Here is a 25,361-nt window from a genome sequence, read left to right on the forward strand (position 1 = left end):
GAGGCCTGCTGGAGGTGGAGTAAACAGCTCTATCTGTGTGGGCTCCATGACTCTCACCTTCACGTCCCTGGATGGGACTGCTGTGTCCCCGGGGGACAGCGCTGTGCCTTGGGAGTACCTGGCAGGCAACTGGATCTGTGAGTCTCGCACACACACGCATGCATATACGCACTTGCACGCTCTCACACACGCACGCACACACACACGCTCACACCCACACACACAAGCAGTCACTCACACCCACACACAGTAGCCTCCAACGTTCCAAAGTGCCCCCCTGCCTTCTCTGCTGACAGCTCCCAACAAGGCTCCTCTAAGCCAGATGAACGTTTACACACCACGGAGTACCAGACACATACGAGCGCTGACTTGTCCTTCTGGGCCCAGAGCCCCTTGTAAAAGCCTCTCAGTCATGTGGGGTGGGGGGAGAGGAGAGGTGTGTGGGGGGGGGGGGGTTAGAGGACTTGGATTGGAGTGCAGCAGAAGCCTGGCTGAAGCCCTGACGGTCGCTAACCGACTGTTTAACAAGCCTCAGAGGCCCTGCAACCCTGAGAAACAAGAACTTCCTCCAAGCCAGGATCCTGTTTCATCATGGACTTGCTGCTTTACTGCCAGTGTGAAATAAAGTGTTGAGTGGAATCCTTTCCTCTGCCTGGTTTAGATTTCCAGCGCGGATTTTAGTGTTCGGAGACACAGTGGAACAACTAAATGCATGATAACCTTGTCAGTTTGGGTCAGCTTGCAGTTGAAACATTTCCTTTGATGGAAGGGACGGTTCATTAATTTCAAATTATTTTTCAACGGAAAATACGTTTTTATATTTTTGTACTACAGACCAGATTTAAATCATGTGAATTCTGACATAGCAAGTTAGTTTTACATTAATATTCAAAATATTTGAATAAATTGCTGCTAGGCAAGTTTTTTTTTGTTATGAAATAAAAAAGAATTACTCCCACATGAAATTAACCAATTTGTTTAAAAACGCAACAAAATGTCACTTGTCTGCTAATAATTTCAATAAAGCCTCAAAGGTTCCTAATCATCTTTAGATATGATTCTCTGATGGGGTGGGGTTTCTGCCAATGTACCGCAGGGATGATCTGAACAGCCAATACAACACCAGTGGTCATCTGCCCTGCTCATGAATATTAATCATTATATAATCAGACTGTAACATGACACAGTGGTGTTACAGTAGAGTGGGATGTAGAGGTAGGACAGTAATGGTTTTACGTAACTACTAGGATTACATAATCGGTCATTGAGCTGAATTCAAATGAACCTCTCCACCATACCGTGTTTTAAGGACACTCCAAGAGAAATTTTGCCTTGCAGATTTGATAATGACGTAAAATGGCCACGCAAGTGCCATTAGGGAGATTAGAGTGGAGCAGTTATCACGCAACACTTTCATTCAGCCACATGAAAAGAACTGCTCTTTCTGTGGGAGAGACGCAACCGATTGACACGACTGCTTTGAAGCCTCCTGCAGTATTGACCCCGATCATGTTGGCATGATTTTTTCTCTATTATATCCTTTCTTAGTGCGTCATCCAGACAGACTTCCTTGAGGTGTTTATGTCTGAGTATCTCAGATGCCCGCTGAGCGAGACGCAGGGTCGGCGCATTGACGCGGCCCTATTCCACGAGGCAAAACAGGAACCGTTACCCTAATCTGAAGCTCCTGAAATCAACTGGCTCTTCGCCACGGAAACCCTCTGTCACAAAAGCGCGATTATGCATATGAAGCCGACTTGCTAATAAGCAGGGAGAGTAGCCAACATTTTGCCACATGAGAGGATTAATAGGGAGCCTTGAGAGCATTGCAGAGTCACTTGTGTTTTAATATCAAACAGCTTTCATTTGAAAGAGTATTCATTATTCTGTTTGTACAGTATTTAATATGCTTGGAATCAAAGGCTTTACAAGTAGAAACTATTAATGATGATTATTATGCTGAGAGTATTGTTTTATAATCCTAAAGGAGAAGATGTTTTATTGGATAATCTCCTCTGTTTGGGGTTTGCTAACAGATCTCTTCTGAAAGATGCTAATCTCATTCAAAAAGACCCACTGAGTCATCGAGTGCCAATTTTCAATCTAATAAATCCTATTGTTCTGTGGGTTGAGAATAATATGGCGCAGACTTAAAAAAGGGTGGCTCAAGCACTGAGTCAAGGTAGCAGCCAGTTTTCTCAGTAAAAACACTGCAGGGTGGCTCAGCAGTTCAGCAGATGTTCAAACCCTAACCTTAACTTTTTTTCTTCACTTAACTCCTGTACAACACTGGATAAGTGTGCGTACCATGTAGGCTGAGGCCTTACTGCAGTATGTTCATGCACACACACAACGCAGCCAGACAGATCTGGGCTTGCATGTGCTCCTTGATGGTGTGTTTGGCTGAAGCAGTGTTGTACAGGGGACTAACACCACCAACATCTGGAGGACAACGTCCACAAATAAGTCTCCAAAAGAAATGGAAAACCTACATTTTGCACCAGCAGATCTCTGCTGTATCAGGTCGTGACGATTTTCAGTTTATGCGTCGTGTTATATGTTGCTGTCTCGAAAATATTTTTACCAAGTCATCGGGGGAATAAAAGCAATAATATACTGCGTTCTCGAAGAGTTGTGAGACAGACACAGAAAAGCACAATATAGGTTACTGTGGTCTATCTACAGCTCTGGGGAGGAGATTAGTAAACTAGAGAGTGAGTTGGAACATTCCAGCAGGTCGAGAAATAAAGCACCGCTTGGAATCCTTCTGACAGTCAAATGAGTGTTTTCTGAGGCTTGCTAATTTTCTCCAACGCTGGTGTGAAATGGTAATTGTGTTCTACCTGTTTGATAATACAAAATCCCAGGCATTGATTCAAATTGTTTACAACGACATTCATTGGTCACATCTCGGGGGTGAGTTACTCTTCAATCACACCTCTATCAACTTTAAATTGGTTTTTAGAAAATAGAACTGTTCAATGATGAGATCCCTTTGGGTCCCGGGGAGGAGGAGGAAGTGCAGCTGTGTGGCTGTTGAGCCACAGCGGTATCTCCACAGAATGAGCGTCAACCTTTTCACACAACGCTATAACCGCTCTTTTCGACTTCCTTCTTTCAACATTTTATCTTTTAATGATTCCGTTTGATGAATACGGGTTTTCCCCTAAGCTTTAGTAAAGTGGCAATTGGAAGAAGATAACTGACACTTAAGAAACTCGGACTTTCTGTCTTGTTATTTATCACAAAGGCATAGAGTCCACTGAACATAATAATGACGCATTTATTTTATTGTATTTTTTTGCAGACGGTTAAATTTAAAGGGATGGGGGGGTATTAAACCATGTGATTTACAGGCAAACGTTCTGACCATCGTGCCTCATGGCTTCCCCTGTCGACTACACAATTAAGAACCAGTGGACCATGTTTCATACGAATAGAGAATATGAGGATTTACATCAAATAGTATAAATCATCTTATTACGAAGATACGAGTCTCTCCGCTGAAGGTTGATGGAGAGAGTTGTTATCGGGACTGGAGCTAACCGTGAAATCTGTCGCTGCTTCGGGCCCGTGATCACGAGGCTGCGGGATAATCAGCACCTCCGCACGCTGATGACCAACAGCGTGACAACGCAAATGAAGTCGGATGACTTGAATTGTTTCTTGTTCTCATTATTGAGAACCTCTGGACCATGAAACTCATGTTTTATCCGCAAGAGAGAGACGGGTCTGAGGGCGTTCTTCCGTAAAACGGTGTGCGAACCTGGCACGTTCGAGACTTCCATTTACAATGTAAACTTTTGGCTGGCAAAATCATATCATTCTGAAGGCTCTTGATAAATAAAGGCTGTACAAATAACGCGTTACACAGGGAAATGTTGAGTGAGTGAGATGACAGCGTCGTTTCTTTCCTGAGTATGTTGATGACACGAGAACAAAAACAGACGACCAGAAAAATTTTATGAATATATTTAGATTGAAATAGCTTTCAAACAAAAAAGCCGGTCAACTGTGCATTTTATTTCCTCTTTTTCTCTTTCTTCAAAACAAATGTTTCGCCAGCTTTTATTTGAAGCCACTGAGCGGGGGGGAGAGGAGCTAAACACAAGTGACATAAAAGAAAAGAAAACAGTGGTTACAACTCTTCACAGTGTGAACAGTTATTACACAAACTGGGTTGTTGTATTTACACAAGCACACGACAGCTAAACCAACATACTAAATATACAGAATTCATTTTCCTTTAATAGAAGAAATTAAATCATACCAAGGACAGTTGAGTGAACCAGAGTTCAAAAAGCTTCACATTGTCCCAATACAGAACTGATGTGTTCCAAACCTCTCCTTTTCATCAAATTCAAGGGCTGTCCTTTGAGGCTATCTCAAGAGGGTGTTTCTTCTTTTGAAGTGACCGTTGCTAGGTCAGATTGGACATAATTGTAGGCCATGAAAAAGGCCTGGATGCTAATGGGATCCTGGCACAGAATTCAAAAGGTTTGAGGGGGGAGATGAATTGCAGTGAAGTGGTTTACGATGGTTGTCAGAGGAGACGCAACGTACCATCCTGACCACCAGGGGCGCCATGTCGAGGTTGGCTCACTGCCTCTACCGAAGTGTAACATCTGAAATAATATTATAATAATATGGGCGCAAAATATACCATTACCTTGACATGCAAGACTGAACCGGTTGTATTTTCTCGTAGAGTTGACAGTAATGATGTTATGATGAGGCAGAATCAAATTTTAATGTATTGTATATAAAAGGTGTCGTCCTAACTTATATTTATTAGCTATGTCAGAATCTGAGTGGCTATTATACTATTAACTCCCCTGGAGTAAAACGATAAGATGTATAGGCCCTATATTTAAACATGGTTAGTGTAGCGATGGGATAACTGCAACATCAAAGGGATTTGAATGTAACAAACTACTTTGTCTGTACTCCTGAACTACATACGCAGACACAAACAATCTCTCCTTTCTCCCCACCCCCCACCCCCACACACGCGCGCAAACAGTTTTGTTAAGTTTCAGCGGTTGTCTTAATACCTAGGCGTGTTGTTAAGGACCAGGGAGTAAGTCTCTCTAATCAGGGGTTCACAGGGGAGGCCAGGCCAGCTTGTGGCAGGTTCAAGGCTGCAGGAGAGACCGTTGTGACAGTCTCCAGCTCCTTATAGAAATAAGCGGTGTGGTGTTATGGTGCTAAATCTGATAAGAGTCTAAAAAATGTGAGATAGCATTTGGAGCTTTTAGTTGGTGAGTTAACAGTGTGTTTAGGATCCCAACACGCTGTGTCGATGTTGCTTCTGAAAGCTCACGTGGTCTCAGTTTGAAGACCTCTGCAGGCTAACCAGGTTTCACAATCAGGTATACATTTCACCCAAACAATCATATGATGAAAATACATACAGCATATTTCACCATCCAATTAACTGTCAAAATAATTACAACATTGCCATACCCCTTAATGTGACAAAACAATTTACTTCACATTTAACAGTCTGTACAGAAGATTGGAAATGTCATCAAGAGAAGCAAGTTTTCAAATAGAAAATGAGCGCTTGTTTTCCCACCTGCATGATTGTCCTGCTGTTTGTTTGAGAAAACGTCTGACTGATATTCAACCCAGCCACATTTACAGAAACTTAAATCTTCAATCAAAACTTGAACATGACAACTGCAGGCTTGATGTCTGGAAACAAATTCAAACAAAGCAGAAAGTCATGAATATTCGTTTTTTAAGCCTTGATTAAATTAAAACGTTTTACTTTAAAAGACAAAACAGGGACTCTGGCAAAGTAATAACAATGACAACGCATCAAATGAACATTTTGTCAAAGCTTTCTTTACACATTACCGTAGAAGTTGTATTTATTTTATATAATTTAATAGAATAATCAAATGTTACTTTCATCGATTCAGATTCCAAAATATCTAAATATATAGTGCAAAATAAGTAGCATGATTCTTTCTGTGTATAGATGATCAGGTAACACCTAACCTCTGTATAGATGACCAGGTAACGCCTAACCTCTGTATAGATGATCAGGAACACCTAACCTCTATATAGATGATCAGGAACACCTAACCTCTGTATAGATGATCAGGTAATACCTAACCTCTGTATAGATGATCAGGAACACCTAACCTCTGTATAGATGATCAGGAACACCTAACCTCTGTGACCATGAAATACTGTGAGAGGACACTGGTGGCAACAACACTGTAGGATACACGTAAAGACTGAACCTCTCCCCGTTTGTATCCAACTACAGCATTGCTACTGAATGTAGTGAACGCCCCCATGGTGTCACCATGCAGAGCCCACCCTCTCCCGTCCAGTAAACAGTGGAACATATGAAATTCAATATTTCTTTAAAAAAATATACAGCTTGGAATATAAGGGGCTGAAAATGAGTAAAAGATTCCCAGTGGAATCACAAAGCCTTGAATCTAAGTAAACAGCTTCTTTATTTAGTTTTCGACACATCTTTGTCTGAGTGACGGCTGGGTGCCGCTCAGGTGCAGAGCGTAACCCATCTGCTTAGCAGCACATGATAATGGAACTTTTATCCTTTGAGCTGCCTGTTTTTATTTTTTTCTAACGCCTCGTGACAGAAGGACGAGGACAAGCAGAGCAGCTACACACACTTGCAGGATACACACACACTTGGGACACACAAACACACACAGGTATGTGGAGGGGCTTTCACCAGACAGACAGCAGGTATTTTTTACAAGAATAAAAACTTCAGTTCGAAAACACATAAGTCCTCTCCAACTTTTAGCGAAACCTTTCCAGCACAACTAGGGAAAGCAGGTAGAGGATTCCAGAGCTGATGCACTGATGGTCCTGTGTGTGTGTGTGTGTGTGTCTGTCACCATAAGCGATCACCTGTGTGCTTGAATCAGTTGAGACTGAAGACGTCTCTCGTACCGGTAGCCAACACATCCTTTGGCATAGGTGAGAATAAAAACACAGCTCTTCATCATCCTGACCATCGTCATCTTCACAGGCCTCCTGGAGGGGGCGGGGCCCCAGGTGTGTAGCAGCATCATGATTGGTCACGTCCCTAAGGTGGCGTCCGGGTCCCCTGTCCTCTCTAGTGTTCCTCAGCAGCCGTGGGACCGCCAGACACCACCTTTCCGTCCCAGAGACCTCCTCCTCCACCTACTCCTCCCTGTTAGGGTCTGAACCCAGCAGGTGGTGTTCTGAGGTTCTGGGGACTGATCTTTACCTCAGAGGGTTCCTTCACAAGCCCTCCTTGGCAAACTCCTGACCTCTCCCCACTGACCTCTCCCCCCTGCTCCCTGACCTCTCCCCCCTGCTCCCTGACCTCTCCCCCCTGCTCCCTGACCTCTCCCCCCTGCTCCCTGACCTCTCCCCCCTGCTCCCTGACCTCTCCCCCCTGCTCCCTGACCTCTCCCCCCTGCTCCCTGACCTCTCCCCCCTGCTCCCTGACCTCTCCCCCCTGCTCCCTGACCTCTCCCCCCTGCTCCCTGACCTCTCCCCCCTGCTCCCTGACCTCTCCCTCCTGCCCCCTGACCTCCGACGTCTCAATCCTGCTCTCTGCTGGCTGTCAGGCGTACGTCTCTCCAGTCTTCAGAGCCACCAGCTCAGAGTCTTCGCTGTGGCGTCCGTTCAGCTGTTCGTTGTTGCAGTCGTGGTGGAACATGAAGGCAGGCACCTCGGTGATGGAGGTGGCGGTGTAGGAGGTGGAGCGCATGGAGCAGTGCTCTCTCCTCCGCTGGCCCCACTGGGCCTTGTACTGCACCCACTGCCTCTTCAGGGTAGCCTGTACCTGACGGAGACACACACACACGCACACGCAAACACACACATACAGACACACACGCAAGCACACATACAGACACACACACACACACACACACACAGGGCATTAAAGACATACTTGGACTGACTGGATGCACAAGACAGTCCTGTTCAATATCCCTCAACTGATTAGACTCAGAGTTGAGGACCGTCTGGCGAGCGTACAGAAGGATTTAAACCAGATAGCCCTGTTCTGAAGCTCCACAAAGGTTTGGAAGAGGAAGCGGGTGTGTTATCTTGTGTGATGAAGTGATACCCTCTGAATGAGCGTCTAAAAATGGAAACGAAAGCCGAGTTTGACACAGTTTTTCTTCACAAGAACTGGCTGGGAAGTAGGAACTTTCAATTTCCTCAACAACGCGACCCTAACAACGCGACCCTAACAACGCGACCCTAACAACGGTGCCAAAACACACACACACAAAGACCCCGGCGACCTGAGCAGCTGATTATCAGAGAGTTTCTGAAACAAGAGAAACACAAAGTGTGCAGTTGGACCGGGAACCTCACGCAATGTCACAAATACAGAATGTTCTCCCCCCCCACACCCATATTGACTTCTCCTGACAAAAGAAGCTTTGAGCACAGTGGACAGGAGTTAGGGCCCAGTGTCATTCACTGTTATGAACTTGGATCCCAAAAACCCATGTCTCACAGAGCCAGTCATTATGCAGTTCAGCCAAACAAACATTCTCCCTCCCTCCAAATCATCAGCTTGTGTCAATGCTCCTTTTGTCTTCTGGAAAGCGGATCTCTTTTCTCCGGACATGTCCAATTTGTTTACAGGACTAAAATGACGCTGATGAGATCTGGCTGGTCATGCATGATCTAATAATTGACCCACTTTTCAGCCCTCTGCGAGCCTAAAAAAGAGAAGCCCTATGTTTAAAACATGAATACACGGAGAACTGTGATAAAGGCTTGCGGTTCATTTGCAGTGTTTTTGTTTGCCAATGCCAGATACCACCTGCTGTGTATTCAAATGCTGTTCTCCTTTTTCGCTGGGTCTCTTATCCCGGTTGTTTTTTACTTCCCATGCAGAGACAGGCCCCCCTCCTTCCTCCCCCGCCCCCCAATCTGGTTGTGGACGCTTCAGGCCAGCTGTACCTGTCATTAGTACACCCACCCTGACCTGCTCAAATGGTGAATAACATCTAGTAACACGGTCACGAGCTGGCGAAGCTTTGAAGTTTCTGAGCGTGGAAGCACCCTTACATGAACCAGCCTGCGGAGGTTTTTGGCCCCAGCACAATTAGGGCAGTTTAAAATAAAAATCTTTAAAAAAATATATATATATATTATATATGTGGTTTGCAGCAATCAAGCCCTTCCTCTTTCAGAACAGCAGGAGATCTGGTTGGAGGGAATCAGAGTGTAGATTGAGGTTCTCCTTGTCTGACCCTGTGGTACAGCTGGCTGCAGATCCAGCTAACCTGGTCTCACGCTACTGTCATCATAACAAGCCCCCCCCCCCCCCCCGGTCTCCCTGCCCCCCCCCCCCCCCCCCCCCCGGTCTCCCTGCCCCCCCCTCTCCCCTGGTCTCCCTGCCCCCCCCCTCCCCTGGTCTCCCTGCCCCCCCCTCTCCCCTGGTCTCCCTGCCCCCCCCCCCCCCCCGGTCTCCCTGCCCCCCCCTCTCCCCTCTGCCCCCCCCCCCCCCGGTCTCCCTGCCCCCCCCTCTCCCCTGGTCTCCCTGCCCCCCCCTCTCCCCTGGTCTCCCTGCCCCCCCCTCTCCCCTGGTCTCCCTGCCCCCCCCCCCCCCGGTCTCCCTGCCCCCCCCTCTCCCCTGGTCTCCCTGCCCCCCCCTCTCCCCTGGTCTCCCTGCCCCCCCCTCTCCCCTGGTCTCCCTGCCCCCCCCTCTCCCCTGGTCTCCCTGCCCCCCCCTCTCCCCTGGTCTCCCTGCCCCCCCCTCTCCCCTGGTCTCCCTGCCCCCCCCCCCCCCCGGTCTCCCTGCCCCCCCCTCTCCCCTGGTCTCCCTGCCCCCCCCTCTCCCCTGGTCTCCCTGCCCCCCCCCCCCCCCGGTCTCCCTGCCCCCCCCTCTCCCCTGGTCTCCCTGCCCCCCCCCCCCCCCCTGGTCTCCCTGCCCCCCCCTCTCCCCCGGTCTCCCTGCCCCCCCCCCCCCCCTGGTCTCCCTGCCCCCCCCTCTCCCCTGGTCTCCCTGCCCCCCCCCCCCCCCGGTCTCCCTGCCCCCCCCTCTCCCCTGGTCTCACGGTGAGCCTGGTCAAGCCCTCAACGTGAGACCGGGTTGCTGGCCTTTACTAAAGGTCAAGGGCTCTGTGGAAGTTCCTGAACACAGTTCGTCCCTGCAGGAGCTGTTATCAGGGACGAACTGTGAAGAAACATTCAAGTGGAAGTTGAGTGAAGAGGAAAGCAGTCGAAGGAATACACGCTCACCTCCCCGTTGAAGAAGCAGAATATAGTTGCCACCAGTAAACCCTGGAAACAAAAGAGGAACACTTCAGTGCGTGTGACACCTCACATCGTGTGACACCTCACATCATGTGACACCTCACATCATGTGACACCTCGACTAACAACAATAACCATTATCACAGACTTCTTAAGAGATACTCCTTAGTGTAAGGCAAAAACAATTGTGTACTATTTAATAATAAATGATATACAATTATATAGTACTGTGGAGAAGTGTTAGGTACCCAAGAATTTGTACATGTATATTGTCTTATTTTTTTATTGTATTCATTTATTTTTCAGGGACAATGCACACCAATCAACAGCAAAACTGTAAGTGAGCCGGAGTTAGCCAGAGAGGCTAATTTTCATCCACTGTCTCCGGTCAGATATTTGAAGGCAATATATATATATTGTTGTTGTAATTATTTATTTATCGTTTTGTCTTCTGTATTTGTGTGTGGTAGTATAAAAGTGCAATTTATATATAAATGATTATATTATTATTATAAAATATAAATCCTTTTGTTGGACTGTGTGACTGTAAGGCCAGAGGCTCTCTGGTACCTGGTAGTGCATCAGTATGTGCATGATGTAATCATACACTTCCCCCGCCAGCTGGTTCTCTGGCCTCCAGGGGAAGATGACAAACTGGATCCCCAGCAGAGGCACCAAGATCAGGGTGGCCCTCACCGCCTTCATATACATGTTGGTCTCTGCACGGTGTGTGTCCCGGAGCTTGGTCACCAGCACCCTCACGATGTTCAGCAGGAAGAACAGGTTCACCTGCCACACACACACACAGAATCCGACACACACACACACACACACACACACACACACACACACACAGAGAAACACACACACACACAGAGAAACACACACACACAGAGAAACACACACACACACAGAGAAACACACACACACACAGAGAAACACACACACACACAGAGAAACACACACACACACAGAGAAACACACACACACACAGAGAAACACACACACACACACACAGAGAAACACACACACACACAGAGAAACACACACACACACACACACACACACACAGAGAAACACACACACACACAGAGAAACACACACACACACAGAGAAACACACACACAGAGAAACACACACAGAGAAACACACACACACACACACACAGAAAAACACACACACACAGAGAAACACACACACACACACACACAGAAACACACACACACACACACAAACACACACAAACACACACACACACACAGAGAAACACACACACACAGGAAGTCAGACCAGGCTCCCCCCTCAAGCATGGAAAATGCCCCAAAATATGTATATATGATTAAAGTAGAGAGTAGAGGGCTGTGTAATAGAAGGGCTGGCTCACCAGTAAGGCAGCCATGATGGGCCCATGAACCACATAGAGCAGATGAGTCTCCACACTCATCCAACAGCTGCAGGAGAGAAACACACCCCGTCACACTGCTGACTGCTGTTCAACACTCACACAGACACACACTCACAGACACTCACACACAGACACACACACCCACACACTCACAGACACACACTCACAGACACACACACACCCACACAGACACACACACATACACACTCTCTCACACACACTCACAGACACACACCCTCACACACACTTACAGACACACACACACCCTCACACGAGAAATCCTGCACAGTGTCGTATCTTACTTGTCATCAAAGTACTTCTTCCGTGCTACAGCGTGGATGGAGGCCGGCACCAGAGGAAAACCTAGAACCAGAGAGAACAGACAGAGAGAATTAGGAGAACTAGGTTTCCTCTTCACACCCAGATCAGGTTCTATGTCCTTCTAGTTCTACATCTTCATCATGCTGTCAACTCGACTCAGCCCAGCCCAGCAGGTACCAGAGACTCACCCCAGCAGGTACCAGAGACTCATCCCAGCCCAGCAGGTACCAGAGACTCACCCCAGCCCAGCAGGTACCAGAGACTCACCCCAGCCCAGCAGGTACCAGAGACTCACCCCAGCCCAGCAGGTACCAGAGACTCAGCCCAGCCCAGCAGGTACCAGAGACTCATCCCAGCCCAGCAGGTACCAGAGACTCACCCCAGCCCAGCAGGTACCAGAGACTCAGCCCAGCCCAGCAGGTACCAGAGACTCATCCAAGCCCAGCAGGTACCAGAGACTCACCCCAGCCCAGCAGGTACCAGAGACTCACCCCAGCCCAGCAGGTACCAGAGACTCACCCCAGCCCAGCAGGTACCAGAGACTCACCCCAGCCCAGCAGGTAGTACCAGTGCAGGTGTTGCTCCTCTGCGAACACGGCCACCACGATGAGAGTGTGCAGGTAGATTCCCTCACACAACATCCACAGGTAGTTACAGCCCAGCATGTACATGTGGAAGAAATGCAGCACCTTGCAGCTCACCTGGAAAACAACACAGAGACTTAGATGATGCTTTCATGCAAGGTGACTCACAGTGCAGGGGGCATTTGAACCTGCAATCTGTAGATCGGCAAATGCTCTAAACCAGGGGCGGAGGTTTGTTTTCAAATATCGTTGGGAGAGATTTGTTTAATAACCGAGGACGGGGCTGTTCATTCATTTTCTTATTGGAAAGTGAGGGGGACAGATTAGCTGTTTTCCTAAAAGTGGGAACGTGTATTGTGAAAGCTACACCCCTTCTCTAACCACTAAGCTGTTACCCCATGAAATAAGATGAGCAGAGGGTCATGTCTAACACCCTCTCTTTCTGTTGCCAAGGTTCCCTTTGACAAATATTCATTCAAAATTGTATTTAGACAAAACCCTGACGTCATTTGATTAATGGAGAAGGTGAAAACAAAAACAGCATTTGATCCAAATGCGTCACTGGATGCGATTTAATAAATGTGTGATATTAGCTTGATTTAGAAAACACAATAGTCAGCACTGCATGACTCCAGTCCCTGACTCAAAATCATTAGCAGGTATTATTCTTGTCTGAGAAAAAGATGTTAATCCATACACACCCCACTGGGAAAACAAACAACCTCAAGCCAGATATGCTAAAAGCCATTAGAGTAAACATCTTTGTTTTTGTATTTTATCTTTCTCAAGAAAAATAATATTTTTTTCTTCTTGTTGACGTTGTCATTTTCAAAAACATAATAATTACACTCTTACGTACTTGAATGTCTTCAAGGGCTCAAACAACAAATGGTACACACAAATGTAGATATTTTATGAAAAACGTATTGTCCCGTGTCTTGACCTGTGCTTTCTCCATGTTCAAACTCTGTTATCTTTGTAAAATGTGTGCAGATCTAATGAAAGGATTGTGTTAGCCAATGGGTTTGAACTAATCCCATATCCCTGCTGTATAAATGCTGGACATGAAAAAACACTGGAAAGCCTTGGGTGCGTGTCCATGTCGTTTTTCTGTCAGAAAAGTGCTGGCGGGACGCTGCGATGCGCGTCATCAGCTTTTGACCGCTAGCTAGTTTAAAACAATATTCAAATTCAGTATATACACGGCTAACTTAAGCTATTAGCGAATCATTAACGGACGTTTTCAACTCTCAGACTGTTCACTGGCTGGCAAGCTCAAACGGAGCGACAGAGACTACTTCTGCACCTTTCTGAAAAGTTCCGTTGATTAACTGCCGCACCGGAGCGCTCCAAAAATAGACTGGGAGCTGCGCTTTTTCTCTAGGCGACGCATAGAACAACTGGCGTTCAGAAAAAGACACCGTTTGACTCGATGTTGGAATATGGACACCCAGCCTAAAAGCCTCAATCTCACCTATTCCCTCCGTCTGACTGGACCAAACCCATGACTCTTCTGCTCCATGTTTTCTGCAAGACATGTTTGCTCATTCAAACCTTCATTTATTTTACCTCTTTGTTTTTTCTAATAAAACAAATGCACCCTTCAGTACATCCATTGAAACTGAGACTGTACTGGAAGTCACCCAACGTGGGCCATTCTGGTTCTGCATCTCACGATCCTCCCCTCTCCCAGGCCCAGACACCAGGGACCGCCTCAGCCAGGGTCTGGCCCACCAGTGGGTCTACGTTCTCACTGGGAACAGAAAGAGTTCTTGTTCTACATTAAGCCTATTCTCCCAGCAGACTGAATCACTCCTAAATCATCCTCACAGAAGCGTTTCAACATGTTCTCCAAAAGACACGAGCAAAACTCAACCACGGTGGGGTTTTTTAGTGTTTTTTAGTTGTTGTGTCCGAGCCCTGGTCGTAATGACCTTGTTTGCAGCAACCACTGATGCAACTACCAACATGCTGTATTCCATGCTGTATGACTATGTTTAGCTTGTGTTCTGCTCCTCTCTTTCACCAACCGTCTCTGGAGGAGGGGATCCCTCACTGAATTGCTCCTCCCAAGGTTTCTTCAATTTTTCTCCACTAGTGAGTTTTTCTGGGAGTTTTTCTTGTCTTCCTTGAAGGTTTAGGTTGGTTGAGGTGCAGTTCTATGGGTGTATGTGAAGCCCTCTGTGACATTGCTTGTAAAAAGGGCTATACAAATACATTTTGATTTTATGTGTCAAAGACCACACAGAAACCAAAACATTCTGCCTTTCTACAACACCGTCCTCACAAACCAACTTCAGACAGATTGGGGCGAATTCAATTCCACTGGGACACCGTGCTGGAACCCAGTCTTCATAGCGGTTCTGCGAGCCGTCAGTCACCCCAGAGTTTTTGGACACGTTGAGTAGGGAGATCTGAGTAAACACCCTGCTCGGGCGCGAGCCAGATGGATTATTGCTCGGGCCTGTTCCCCACGCGGGAACGTGAAGGTACGGAGACAGGAGCACAGAGCTGGATATCAAACCCAGACATCCAGAGCCTCTCTCTGTGTCTGGCAGAGAAAAACAACTTGAAACAGACGATGTGTCTGCAACAGAGCTCGTGATAATGGGACCTTACGTTACCAGCTCCCCCTCTGCTTTAACAGACGCAGCCATGAGGCTTTGCCCGTGCGCTCTGACCATTAGCGGTTTGTTCTAGACAAGAAAACAAAGGCCTCTGCTTTGGCAACACGATTTCTCTTTCTTGGAAAGGGTTCTTTCTTGCGTTCTGAATTTTTTTTTGACAAATGCAGCCGCAGCACGTCATGACCTCATCTGTGACTCGAGGTGGATCCCTCCTTTATACATTTTTGCAGGACGGAATTTCCTGCCACTCTTCCCTGTGTCTCTCTGGATAAATAAGAAACACATTATTTTTTGTTTTTTTTTGTCTTTAGAGGTGGAAAAAGACATTCGCTCAGTGGCTGAGTCTGTAGTTAGGACCATGTAGCAGTAAAACTCCCTCAGTCGTTTTCAGACCATTTCCTTTTGTAGGTAGATGCAATAAAAGGTCTCTTAAACGCAACACTTCATACACAGTAGGAATGATCCCTGATAGCACAGCATTCCTCCCCGATAGATTTATCACCTTAATAGCCCTCCAGACACAAAGAATTCACGTCTGAAATTCACCTTCCAAGGCCCAACTGGCGGAGCTTCAAACCCCTGACAGGATGATGTGTGAAGGCTCGGACAGAGACAGCTCTGGGCCGAGTCACAACACCGTTACAGATTCAGGCTGGTGAAGTGAAGAGCCTCTTCTGGCACTACCGCAGTGACTGAGTCCTCCACAGCGTGTACTCACAGTGCTTCTTCAAAGTGTAGGCTATCACATGCTTTTCTTCCGGTGAGCAGGTTATCGAATAACTCGTTTGAACCCGTTATATTTTCCGCAGAGGCGGTTTTATGTCTTTATATAAATGTATTTACTCTTTTTACGAAGGAAGATATGTAACCCAGTGTGAAAATACACCCTGTATCATTCAATAGCACGCATAAAAAAAAAAAAAGACTATTCTGTGAGGTTTTAATAGACCCGATTCTTTTAATAGACCTGAGTCCTGGAGACTGACTGCTGTAGATGTGACTTACAGGGTTCCTGTGCACCACCTCGGGGTTGTTGACCACAGCGATCAGGGAGATGAGTGTGAGGGCTGAGTTCAGCACGTAGGAACAGAACAGGTTCTTGTGTAACGTGATACGCTGGCAGCTCAGACTCCTGGCAGAGAACAACCAACAAAAACAACATTTGTTAATCAGAGATGAAAAGCATTTACTGTAAGCACGAGCATCAAATATGTGAATTTAAAATGTTGAAACTATCTGTAGCAGTAGTGGGTGACATTAAATACGTTACTGAAGTGTATGGAAAACCTATGGAGACTATATGACCCGTATATTGTCAAAGATCAATTTCCAAATGTACGAAATGTGATATTTGTGAGAAATGAACGCTAAACTCATTTTAAATGAGGAATGCAACAAATATGTCAAATAATGAATAATCAAGATGAAAAATACTGCATTTAGCAAACATCAACATATTTCATTCCACAAACAAGACTTGGCAGTCGTTGATGAAGTAACCGGGACCATAAATAACTATCGGAAAGAAGTCTCTGGCTTCAGATGCCCTGATGAGATATTCAGATGTTCAGTGTTCTGTCAAATGGATTAAACCTGTTGGTTTCCACTTGTATAATGTAGACATGCTGTGTACTTGAACTTTGTTAAACACAAAATAGTTTGTTAAACATCACCAGGATTTATATATTATTGATATCTGAGATAAAGATGAAAGTTATGAATAAACATTACATGAAGATTAGCTAAGAGCTTGTCTAACTTTCTGGTAAGCTCACTGAAGATTCGGCAGTGTATCCAGTCTGAGATGCATAGTGAGTCATGAACTCATCTGTGAAAAGGGTTTCAGAAAATCAAAAGGCCACATCTACATAACGATGAGTTTGTGAAATTTAAATTATTGGTTAGCAAACTAATGCTTTAAATTTCATGGCAACCACACTCTACTAAAACAAGCAATTAAGGAAAGCTTGAACAGTGTTTACTGGAGTAATTGAGATAAAATAACTTGCCAAATCAGTGTTTTCTGTCTGAACACTTTCGGTAATTCTTTTCTCATCATTAGGAAACTAATGTGGCAATCTTCCCTCTAAATCTTTTGATTATAGCTTGCTAAATGACAACTTAGCAAGAGTGTTGGAAAGGATGCCCAGTTCGCTCATGGTAATTTGAGAGCACTTATCAACTTGTCCTACTGTATGCAGAGACAGATAAAACAGACTAAACCATAGAAGGTTTCTCTGTGTATTTACCATTAGAACACACTCGTTCTCAAAACATCACATGGAATTCAGTAGACATTCTGACATTCTAAGGAAATGCTACCGTCATACAAAGACAGGATGTAATCATACTGTCGAATCACTCACATCCACAACACGGTACTGTTTCATGGTACACATTTTGACAATGCTAAGCTTTTTAGAAAAAACCTTTTTAGCTCAAATTTTATTTTTATTTTTACAGCTAGCCGGAGTATTTTTATCAGGGAATTCTGGCATTGTTGAAGTGAGCCCATAAATAAGGATAGTGCAGCTGTACCCTGTCAAATACCATTGTGAACTTCACATCTGGAACATGTAAAACCACATTAAGACTTAGAATTTTTAAGAGACCTGACTATAAATACTGAATATTCTCAAATCATCGCTTTGACCATTAAAATAAACTGTAATTGAGATCCTGACTCGTCTGTAGTCGTTGCTGTGTTATATTTTATATACTATTAAACGCTTAAATATATCATCCAGTCACAAAAACAACTTTAAGTTTGAGTAAAATGATTAAGTAGCTACTGAGATGTGCACGCTTGCATCTGCAGTGGCTGTCCTGGCTGTATTTAGCAGGTAGAACATTCGCAGGACATTCGCAGGACATTCACATTTTTCCCAGCTCGTCTTCTTGTGGTCAACAGCTGCTTTGGAGAACAGTTGACCCGAGCATTGCTGAATCCACGGGATTCTTAAACACATTAAAATATCTCCAATTGCAGATCAGATTACTTTGCCAAACATGAACTTTCCCCTTTTTGTGTATCTTGTTTCAGACCAATATGGACTCAATATAAATCTAAATCTTGCTGGTATACAGTCACTGTGGATAAAAATGACATAAGAGAAGGTTTGATATCCATTATATGATCTAATATCTCTTTAAAACACGGTCATATTCTCATCCTGCAGGTCAGGCCTGGCTCTCACACACCTCTTCTACTCCTGTGACGCTGAACATGAACTCCCTGCTCACCTCATCGCTCCTTCCCTGCTCACCTCATCGCTCCTTCCCTTCCCTGCTCACCTCATCGCTCCTTCCCTGCTCACCTCATCGCTCCTTCCCTGCTCACCTCATCGCTCCTTCCCTTCCCTGCTCACCTCATCGCTCCTTCCCTGCTCACCTCATCGCTCCTTCCCTTCCCTGCTCACCTCATCGCTCCTTCCCTGCTCACCTCATCGCTCCTTCCCTGCTCACCTCATCGCTCCTTCGCTTTGCACTGTTTCCAATTAGCTGCGATGTTTTCAGAGTGCACGCTAAAGATCCGATGACTCAAAGGTCTTGACCTCACACAGAACCCTGTGAAATGACTCTGCCCAGAAAGTGGTTATGTGGCAAACTAAGTTGGCATGAAATTGAGGACACCAAAACCACCAGGAAGTGACGTCACTGCATCTAGACATGGCAGATCCCATGGCACAGGAAGTGACGTCACTGCATCTAGACATGGCAGATCCCACGGCACAGGAAACACTAGAACCACTGCAGCACGCCAAACAGCTAGCACGCCACTTTCAGAGCCTCGTACGGCACTGTACTACACATATGTCCATTAGCTGTATATAACAACATGGCAATCAGATGTTTTGAAGACACAACAGGAATACAGACTCTGGCTCAAAGGAGTAAAGGAGTAATACCTGAAGTAGAAGAATATGACCAGAGAGATGAGCAGGGAGGCGATGGACAAGGCGTGACCCACGATGGCCATGTAGAAGAGAATATACGCCATCTGAGAGGAAACAGAGAACCACATGAACACCAGGAGGGTACTCACACAACCTGTCATCTCCTTGTCATCTGTCCTCACTGGCACGGCACATTTTCAGAAGACAGACTTTGTAGTTTCTAATCCTTTTGGTGTTTTCAGACTTAGTAGTAACTCATGAACCAGGGGCGTTTCATTTAACACGAAAACAGCAAATCTGTCCCCCCCACCCCCACCCCATACACACTTATAAAAGAAGAAAATAAAATTATGTTTAACAGCCGCATCCTCAGTTGTCAAAACCTGACCCACCCACATTTGAAAACCTAATCCCCTGTCATCCACGCACACAGTCCCAGCTGGGTTTGACGTCTCCTCACCTTCAGCTTGTATTTGGTTCCTGAGTTACAGAGGGTGTAGTTTGACCAGGTCCTATTGCTCTCAGGGTGCCGGAACCATTGACCATTCTCTCCGCAAAACTTGGTCACCTTTTCTGACGTACAGAAAGAAACGTCCAATCCCGGGAGAGACACACGTTAAGAGAGGCGCTCCAACTTCAAAACCCTCAAGCTCCCTACGGCTCCTCCATTTGAAGAGATGAATAATTCAATTTCACGTATGAATATTTAGAACCTGAATCCTCTTTTAATGTAGTCTAATGTTGGAGCTAAGTGCTGAATTTCTCATGAGGAGTTAACAAGCCTTAAGAGGGCCTGCCCAGGTTCGTAGGATGAGGCGGGGTAGAGGGGTGGGGGGTGGGGTATTCCTTCTCGTTACCTGTGGTGTCGAAATCTCTGAAGTAGTTGGGGCAGTGTTGAGAAGTGAAGGTACCAGAAGGGGTGTCGTCCCAGCAGAGCCAGCCATCCCAGGTCCTGTTACAGTACACACCTGCCCCACCAACACACCTGTTACAGTACACACCTGCCCCACCAACACACTTGTTACAGTACACACCTGCCCCACCAACACACCTGTTACAGTACACACCTGCCCCACCAACACACCTGTTACAGTACACACCTGCCCCACCAACACACCTGTTACAGTACACACCTGTTACAGTACACACCTGCCCCACCAACACACCTGTTACAGTACACACCTGCCCCACCAACACACCTGTTACAGTACACACCTGCCCCACCAACACACCTGTTACAGTACACACCTGCCCCACCAACACACCTGTTACAGTACACACCTGCCCCACCAACACACCAAACATACCCAGTTCAAGACCTGGTGATGGCACAACTGTCCACTAAACACACTTCTATGTTGACATTCAGATGGCCTGTCCTTTAAGTATAACATTTCTTAGCTTGAATTAGATGTGCCACTAAGACACAGTAAGAGTGTTCACTACCTGATCTGTTGTAAGGCTGGTCTCTGTGCATCTTCTCAAAGCACTTGTACTGTCCATCGATGATCTTCTTCCTCTCCTCCTCTTTCTGGGTGGCCATGGGACTGACCCTGCTCTCCAAGGTGGGCTCAGGGTTCGAAACTCCCTGGGCCGTGCCCACCTGAGACGCACACAAACACGAGAGGGAGACGAACTAAACATCTAAACACATCAGAACGTTTTCATGTAACATCAAACAAGAATGTGGACATATTTACATATCTATATACTTTTAGTCTACAAATCCACCTTTTTATATGTCATATGTACATCTAAATATATGTATTGATATCAATGATTACAATATTTGAAGTTTTTTCAATAGCCACATCTCTGCTATAATATATTAAGGTTTTTACATTTTCATCCTAGCTATTGAACAAACTTTTGTTATATCGTAATCATTGATATTAATACATATATTTAAATGTACATATGACAAGTGTCGACATACACAGTGTCCACAGTCCAGATGAGCATCTGTCTGGCTGTACTCCACAACTCTCTCAGCTTCTGTTGGTCTGTTAATCACAGGAAACCAATCAATCTCCAATTACCTTTAATTTGTCCTTGGAGAGCGCCAGACAATCAGACCAGGTCTTATTAATGGCGGGACTCTGGACCCAATTACCAGATTCATCACAATATTTTGACACTTTCAGGGGGGAAAAAAGAAAAGGAAAGAATGTCAGAGGTAATTGTTAGCGATGTCATTTCAGCTCTGAGTAATGTCTGCTAGTACCTGAGGAATCCATCAGTTGGCTAATAGAGGCTGGACACGATGATGGTATTTCTCTACTGTCTGATAACTGCAGCAAAGGGGCTTGCCTCTGGGGAGACTTATAAATACCTCATTAACTTCCATAAGCTGACTAAGTATCCATGCTGTATGAGAGGTAAAAGTGCCGGATAAATGCAGAACATTTATAAAATATAAACAACACAACTGGCTTTACCATCTTGTTCAGTGTCAAGCGCACCATAAACCTCTTTTTAACTAAATGTAATTTGTTTAAAGCATTTATACACCAGGCGTTTATCTAGTTGTGGTAAAGAGGTTATGAGAAATGGGTATTTATGAAGCCTCGGAAGTTCATTAGCAGTGGGAAAAGAATCGGCAGAGGTTTTCAAGTTGATTTAACGTGCAATTTCTTTCCGCAACAAGAGCTGAGTTTAACCCAGAGTTATAGTGTTGGCTGCAGACAGACGAAGCAACGAGACCCAAGTGAGATCCCCTTGTTCCCATCACAAACCAGCCTAACCCAGCTCTCCATCCTCTCCTAAAAGATAATCCCCTATTCTGCATCTCGGTCCCACTCTGCTCACACTAACCCCACTCTCACAGCCAGGATCAACTGACGATTCCCCTCAATACCAGTTTCATTCCGCTGAAAATGTGTCCAGGCTTACAACCTGGATGTACCCAAACAGCACCCTTGTTAGCCCGCCGAGCTAAAGCGGTCTCTGGGGTGAGTCCGGATGAGATTATTTCAGCTTCGTCTCCTGGTTCTGCACTGGAGGACCCAGGCGTCCACACCATCATCTCCTGTCAGCTCCACACCGCTCCTATCCTCCACTACCCACCCTCCACATATTGGATCGTTCATCAGTGTCTCTCGAGGAGGATTAGATCAAAAACCTATTCCAGAAAACTTTCCCAACTTCCTTTCTGGCTCTTCATAGCTGTGAAGGAGCACAGGGCCGGTCTCCAGAGAGACCAGCGGAGCCTGAGGGACTGAGTGACTGATGGGAGTCTGGTCTCACCTGTTGAGTTCAGACCTGGGTCGCCGGGACAGGTTTGAGTAGCGTAAGTCCCAGCAGGGGTGTCTTCCCAACACAGCTCTCCATCCCAAACTCGCCCACAATACACACCTGCAGAAGAGAAAGTTCTGGGGAATCTGTCCACTTATACTACCTACGTAAACACACTGGTTGGGAAAGTCTGCATTCTACCTGAGAAACATCCCAGAGTTGTATTCATGTTGCTACGTCAGTCTTAAAACATCAGAAACATCCTAGAGAGCTGGATTCATGTTGCTAGGACAGCTGTCAAGCACATGATCTTAACTGAGTTAAGATGTTCCTGACTGCTGGAGACATACTTCGTCTCTGTCAGGTAATACTAAGGGGGTTACAAGGGAGGATTTAAACCTGCGACCTTGCGATCTGGAGTCAAATGCTTCAAAAACCGACACGCCCCCACAGACCACTAAGATACACTCTTTGTACGTCGCTCTGGATAACAATGAAGACATTAGCCTACTTGTAACACAGAGGTTACAGTGTCAACTCCGCTACTGTCTCTAAAAGCTCCGCGTAATCCAATCTGAGCCTCTCCTTTAAGCAGTGAAATGTGATTAGAGCTTCACCTGTCCTGCTGTGCGTCTGTGCTCGGCTCGACAGCTCCAGGCATCGGTATTGACCCTCTGTTGTGTCGCGGCCCTCGCCCTCTGTGGCGGTCAACACCGGCCTGAGTGATGTGTCTGGAGGGAGATCGTGTTGGGCGACTGTTTCAGTCTGTGAAAACAACAACCACAATCTTACCTCAGCTCAGGACAAAACACAACACCGAGAATGGCTCTCGTGTTGCTCATGGGGCTACTTCAGACGGGTCTGAGAGGAATTGGCTAGCAGCGTCACGGTTTATCGAAATCAACAAACGAGGCTTTGTTGTTTTGACTGTGAAATTTGCTAGGTACTATGGTCTAAATTGATTGGACACATACATCACACAGTCAAGCTCACAAAATAAAACAAGTGCTTCGCAGTTTAGGTACACAATTACCAACTGGATTTCTTCAAACGCTGTACAAGTTTGTTTGAGAATTCATAGCGTGATCGCACTTCTCCTGCCCTATCATTGTGGTTCATGAAGAGGCTGAACTATGCTGCCTTTGTGTGTGTTGAGCAGCTTATCGTTATAATGGCCCTCGCCCACAAAGACGAGGAGAGAATAAAAATTCAAACAGCATCTTTGTCGGGCGTCGCTACTCCAGGATGACTCATCGCGCTGCGTTTCTCTTCTGAGAAAAGGAAGCCACTCGGCTCGGTCCTCTCAGCCGCTTCACTTTTAATTAATTCTGCATGAATATTAACATAAATGCTCGGAGAGATCGTCCTGGAACTGGTCCTAACGCTCTTCTTCCTTTGTTTAATTGCCGATATCACTTTCCTCTTCTCTCTCCCTCTTTCTCCACTGGGACGCGTTTCCGTAGAGAATGCAGGAGGCGCGTGCTGCTTTCCACTGAACTCTCCCGGCGAATTATTCCGACATGACACTTTAGAGTCGCACAATCTCTAAAAAGGTCAATAAGACACAAACACCTCAGTGGGATGGACCGAGTTTTATCGGGGAGCGTGTTGGTGCCGATGCTGTCCCATGTAGCAGTTTAGCAGCCGTACATATGATGTCACTCCAAACATTGAAGTAAATGACGTCATACATACGACCACTAGGCCACCACCACTGTCAGAGGACTCGACCTGAGCGGAAGAAACCAAACAACAGGTGTTGTTTTAGTTTCTGACGCGGTCAGTCCCAGGAGATTAGGTCAGTCCACGCTGTCCCAACAGCTGCTTGGAGGAAGGGAGACTTTACAGCCCCGATGGGAAACACATAAAGCACAATAACGGTTTATAAACGCAGAGAAGGTGCCAGTAACAGAACATTATTCTTTTCTAAGAATATGTTTTTGGGGGTCTTTTATTTTTTGCTTTATTGGACAGAGACAAGAAATGAAGAGGATAGAGAGAAGGGAAGACAGAAATGCAGAAATGCCCGGAGACAAAATCAAACCCAGGTCACTGCATCAGACACGGCAGCCAGCATGACCACACCCTACCCACACAGTAACCTTAATGATGTGAGGAAGTGCATTCAGTCAGGCATTATCCACCATGTTACAACGTCCTTGTAACATTCCCACCAACACAACAGAAACAGGCAGATTCAGACACATTTATTATCATGACATAATTAAAAGCTCCCTCATTGGATAATGCAACATTAGTCGATGTCTCATCATCTTGGAGCTTGCAGTGATTGATGTTTCTCAAACATAACAAACCAACTGACTAACACAGGCATCGTGAAACGGAACAGTGCAATAAAACTGCCTCTATAACACGTTATATCTTTTGTCATAGGATGTAGACCATGCACACACAATAATTCCAGAACTGTAGTGTCATGGCTCAGAGATCACATAACTCCTCATTACCAAACTAAAGGAATTACAGTGAGCAGATTAATAAACTGCATGAAATAAATCTTTCAGGTTTTTGCTGAGCCTCAACAATCACTCGACCCCAAACTATTGACTCCAACATTTGGTCAAATTAATGAAAGCTTTGCATGTTACTGTGAGAAAATGATTACTTTCTGATGCAACATTATAACTGATTAATGAGAACAATTATATCACTGGGAAAATAAGGTTAAACTCACCAGCACAGAGCACAGGACCAAACAAAGAACAGAAGCCGACTCCATCCTGCTGTCACACAGCTACACACCTGTGGACATGAAGAGGAAATCGTTATTATGATTCATTTGAATTTGAACAGAAAAATAGTTTCTAAACTTATTTTACACCCTAAAATTGACTGGACACACAAACAGAATCAGGTTATTTGTGTCTGAGGAGATACCTTGTAGATATGGTGCACTCTGGGGCCCAGGTGCATTACCACAGTGCACCAGCTCTCGGGTCAAAGTGCTGTGTTGGTGGATCCTGTCTGCTTGTGTATATGCATGCGTGTGTGTACATATATATGAACACATGAAGACTTCCTGTTTCCT

At 45.7% G+C, this 25,361-nt stretch overlaps 1 protein-coding gene across 1 annotated transcript; it reads right to left on the reverse strand.

The window, feature by feature from the left end:
- Positions 1 to 7,532: 7,532 nt before the first annotated feature.
- Positions 7,533 to 25,067, reverse strand: calcr (calcitonin receptor). The gene is made up of 15 exons (XM_062486754.1): positions 25,008 to 25,067; positions 22,930 to 23,077; positions 22,325 to 22,432; positions 21,118 to 21,215; positions 20,525 to 20,681; positions 19,936 to 20,046; positions 19,539 to 19,651; positions 19,091 to 19,182; positions 16,188 to 16,314; positions 12,519 to 12,672; positions 11,953 to 12,013; positions 11,630 to 11,696; positions 10,816 to 11,034; positions 10,231 to 10,272; positions 7,533 to 7,807 (listed from the first exon to the last, which is right to left on the reverse strand). Exons 1-15 carry the CDS (start codon positions 25,050 to 25,052, stop codon positions 7,586 to 7,588), a joined length of 1,764 nt encoding a protein of 587 aa, XP_062342738.1. The 5' UTR covers positions 25,053 to 25,067; the 3' UTR covers positions 7,533 to 7,585.
- Positions 25,068 to 25,361: the final 294 nt, after the last annotated feature.

This window comes from Osmerus eperlanus, chromosome 20, assembly GCF_963692335.1.
Source record: "Osmerus eperlanus chromosome 20, fOsmEpe2.1, whole genome shotgun sequence".
NCBI classification, from domain to species: Eukaryota; Metazoa; Chordata; class Actinopteri; order Osmeriformes; family Osmeridae; genus Osmerus; species Osmerus eperlanus.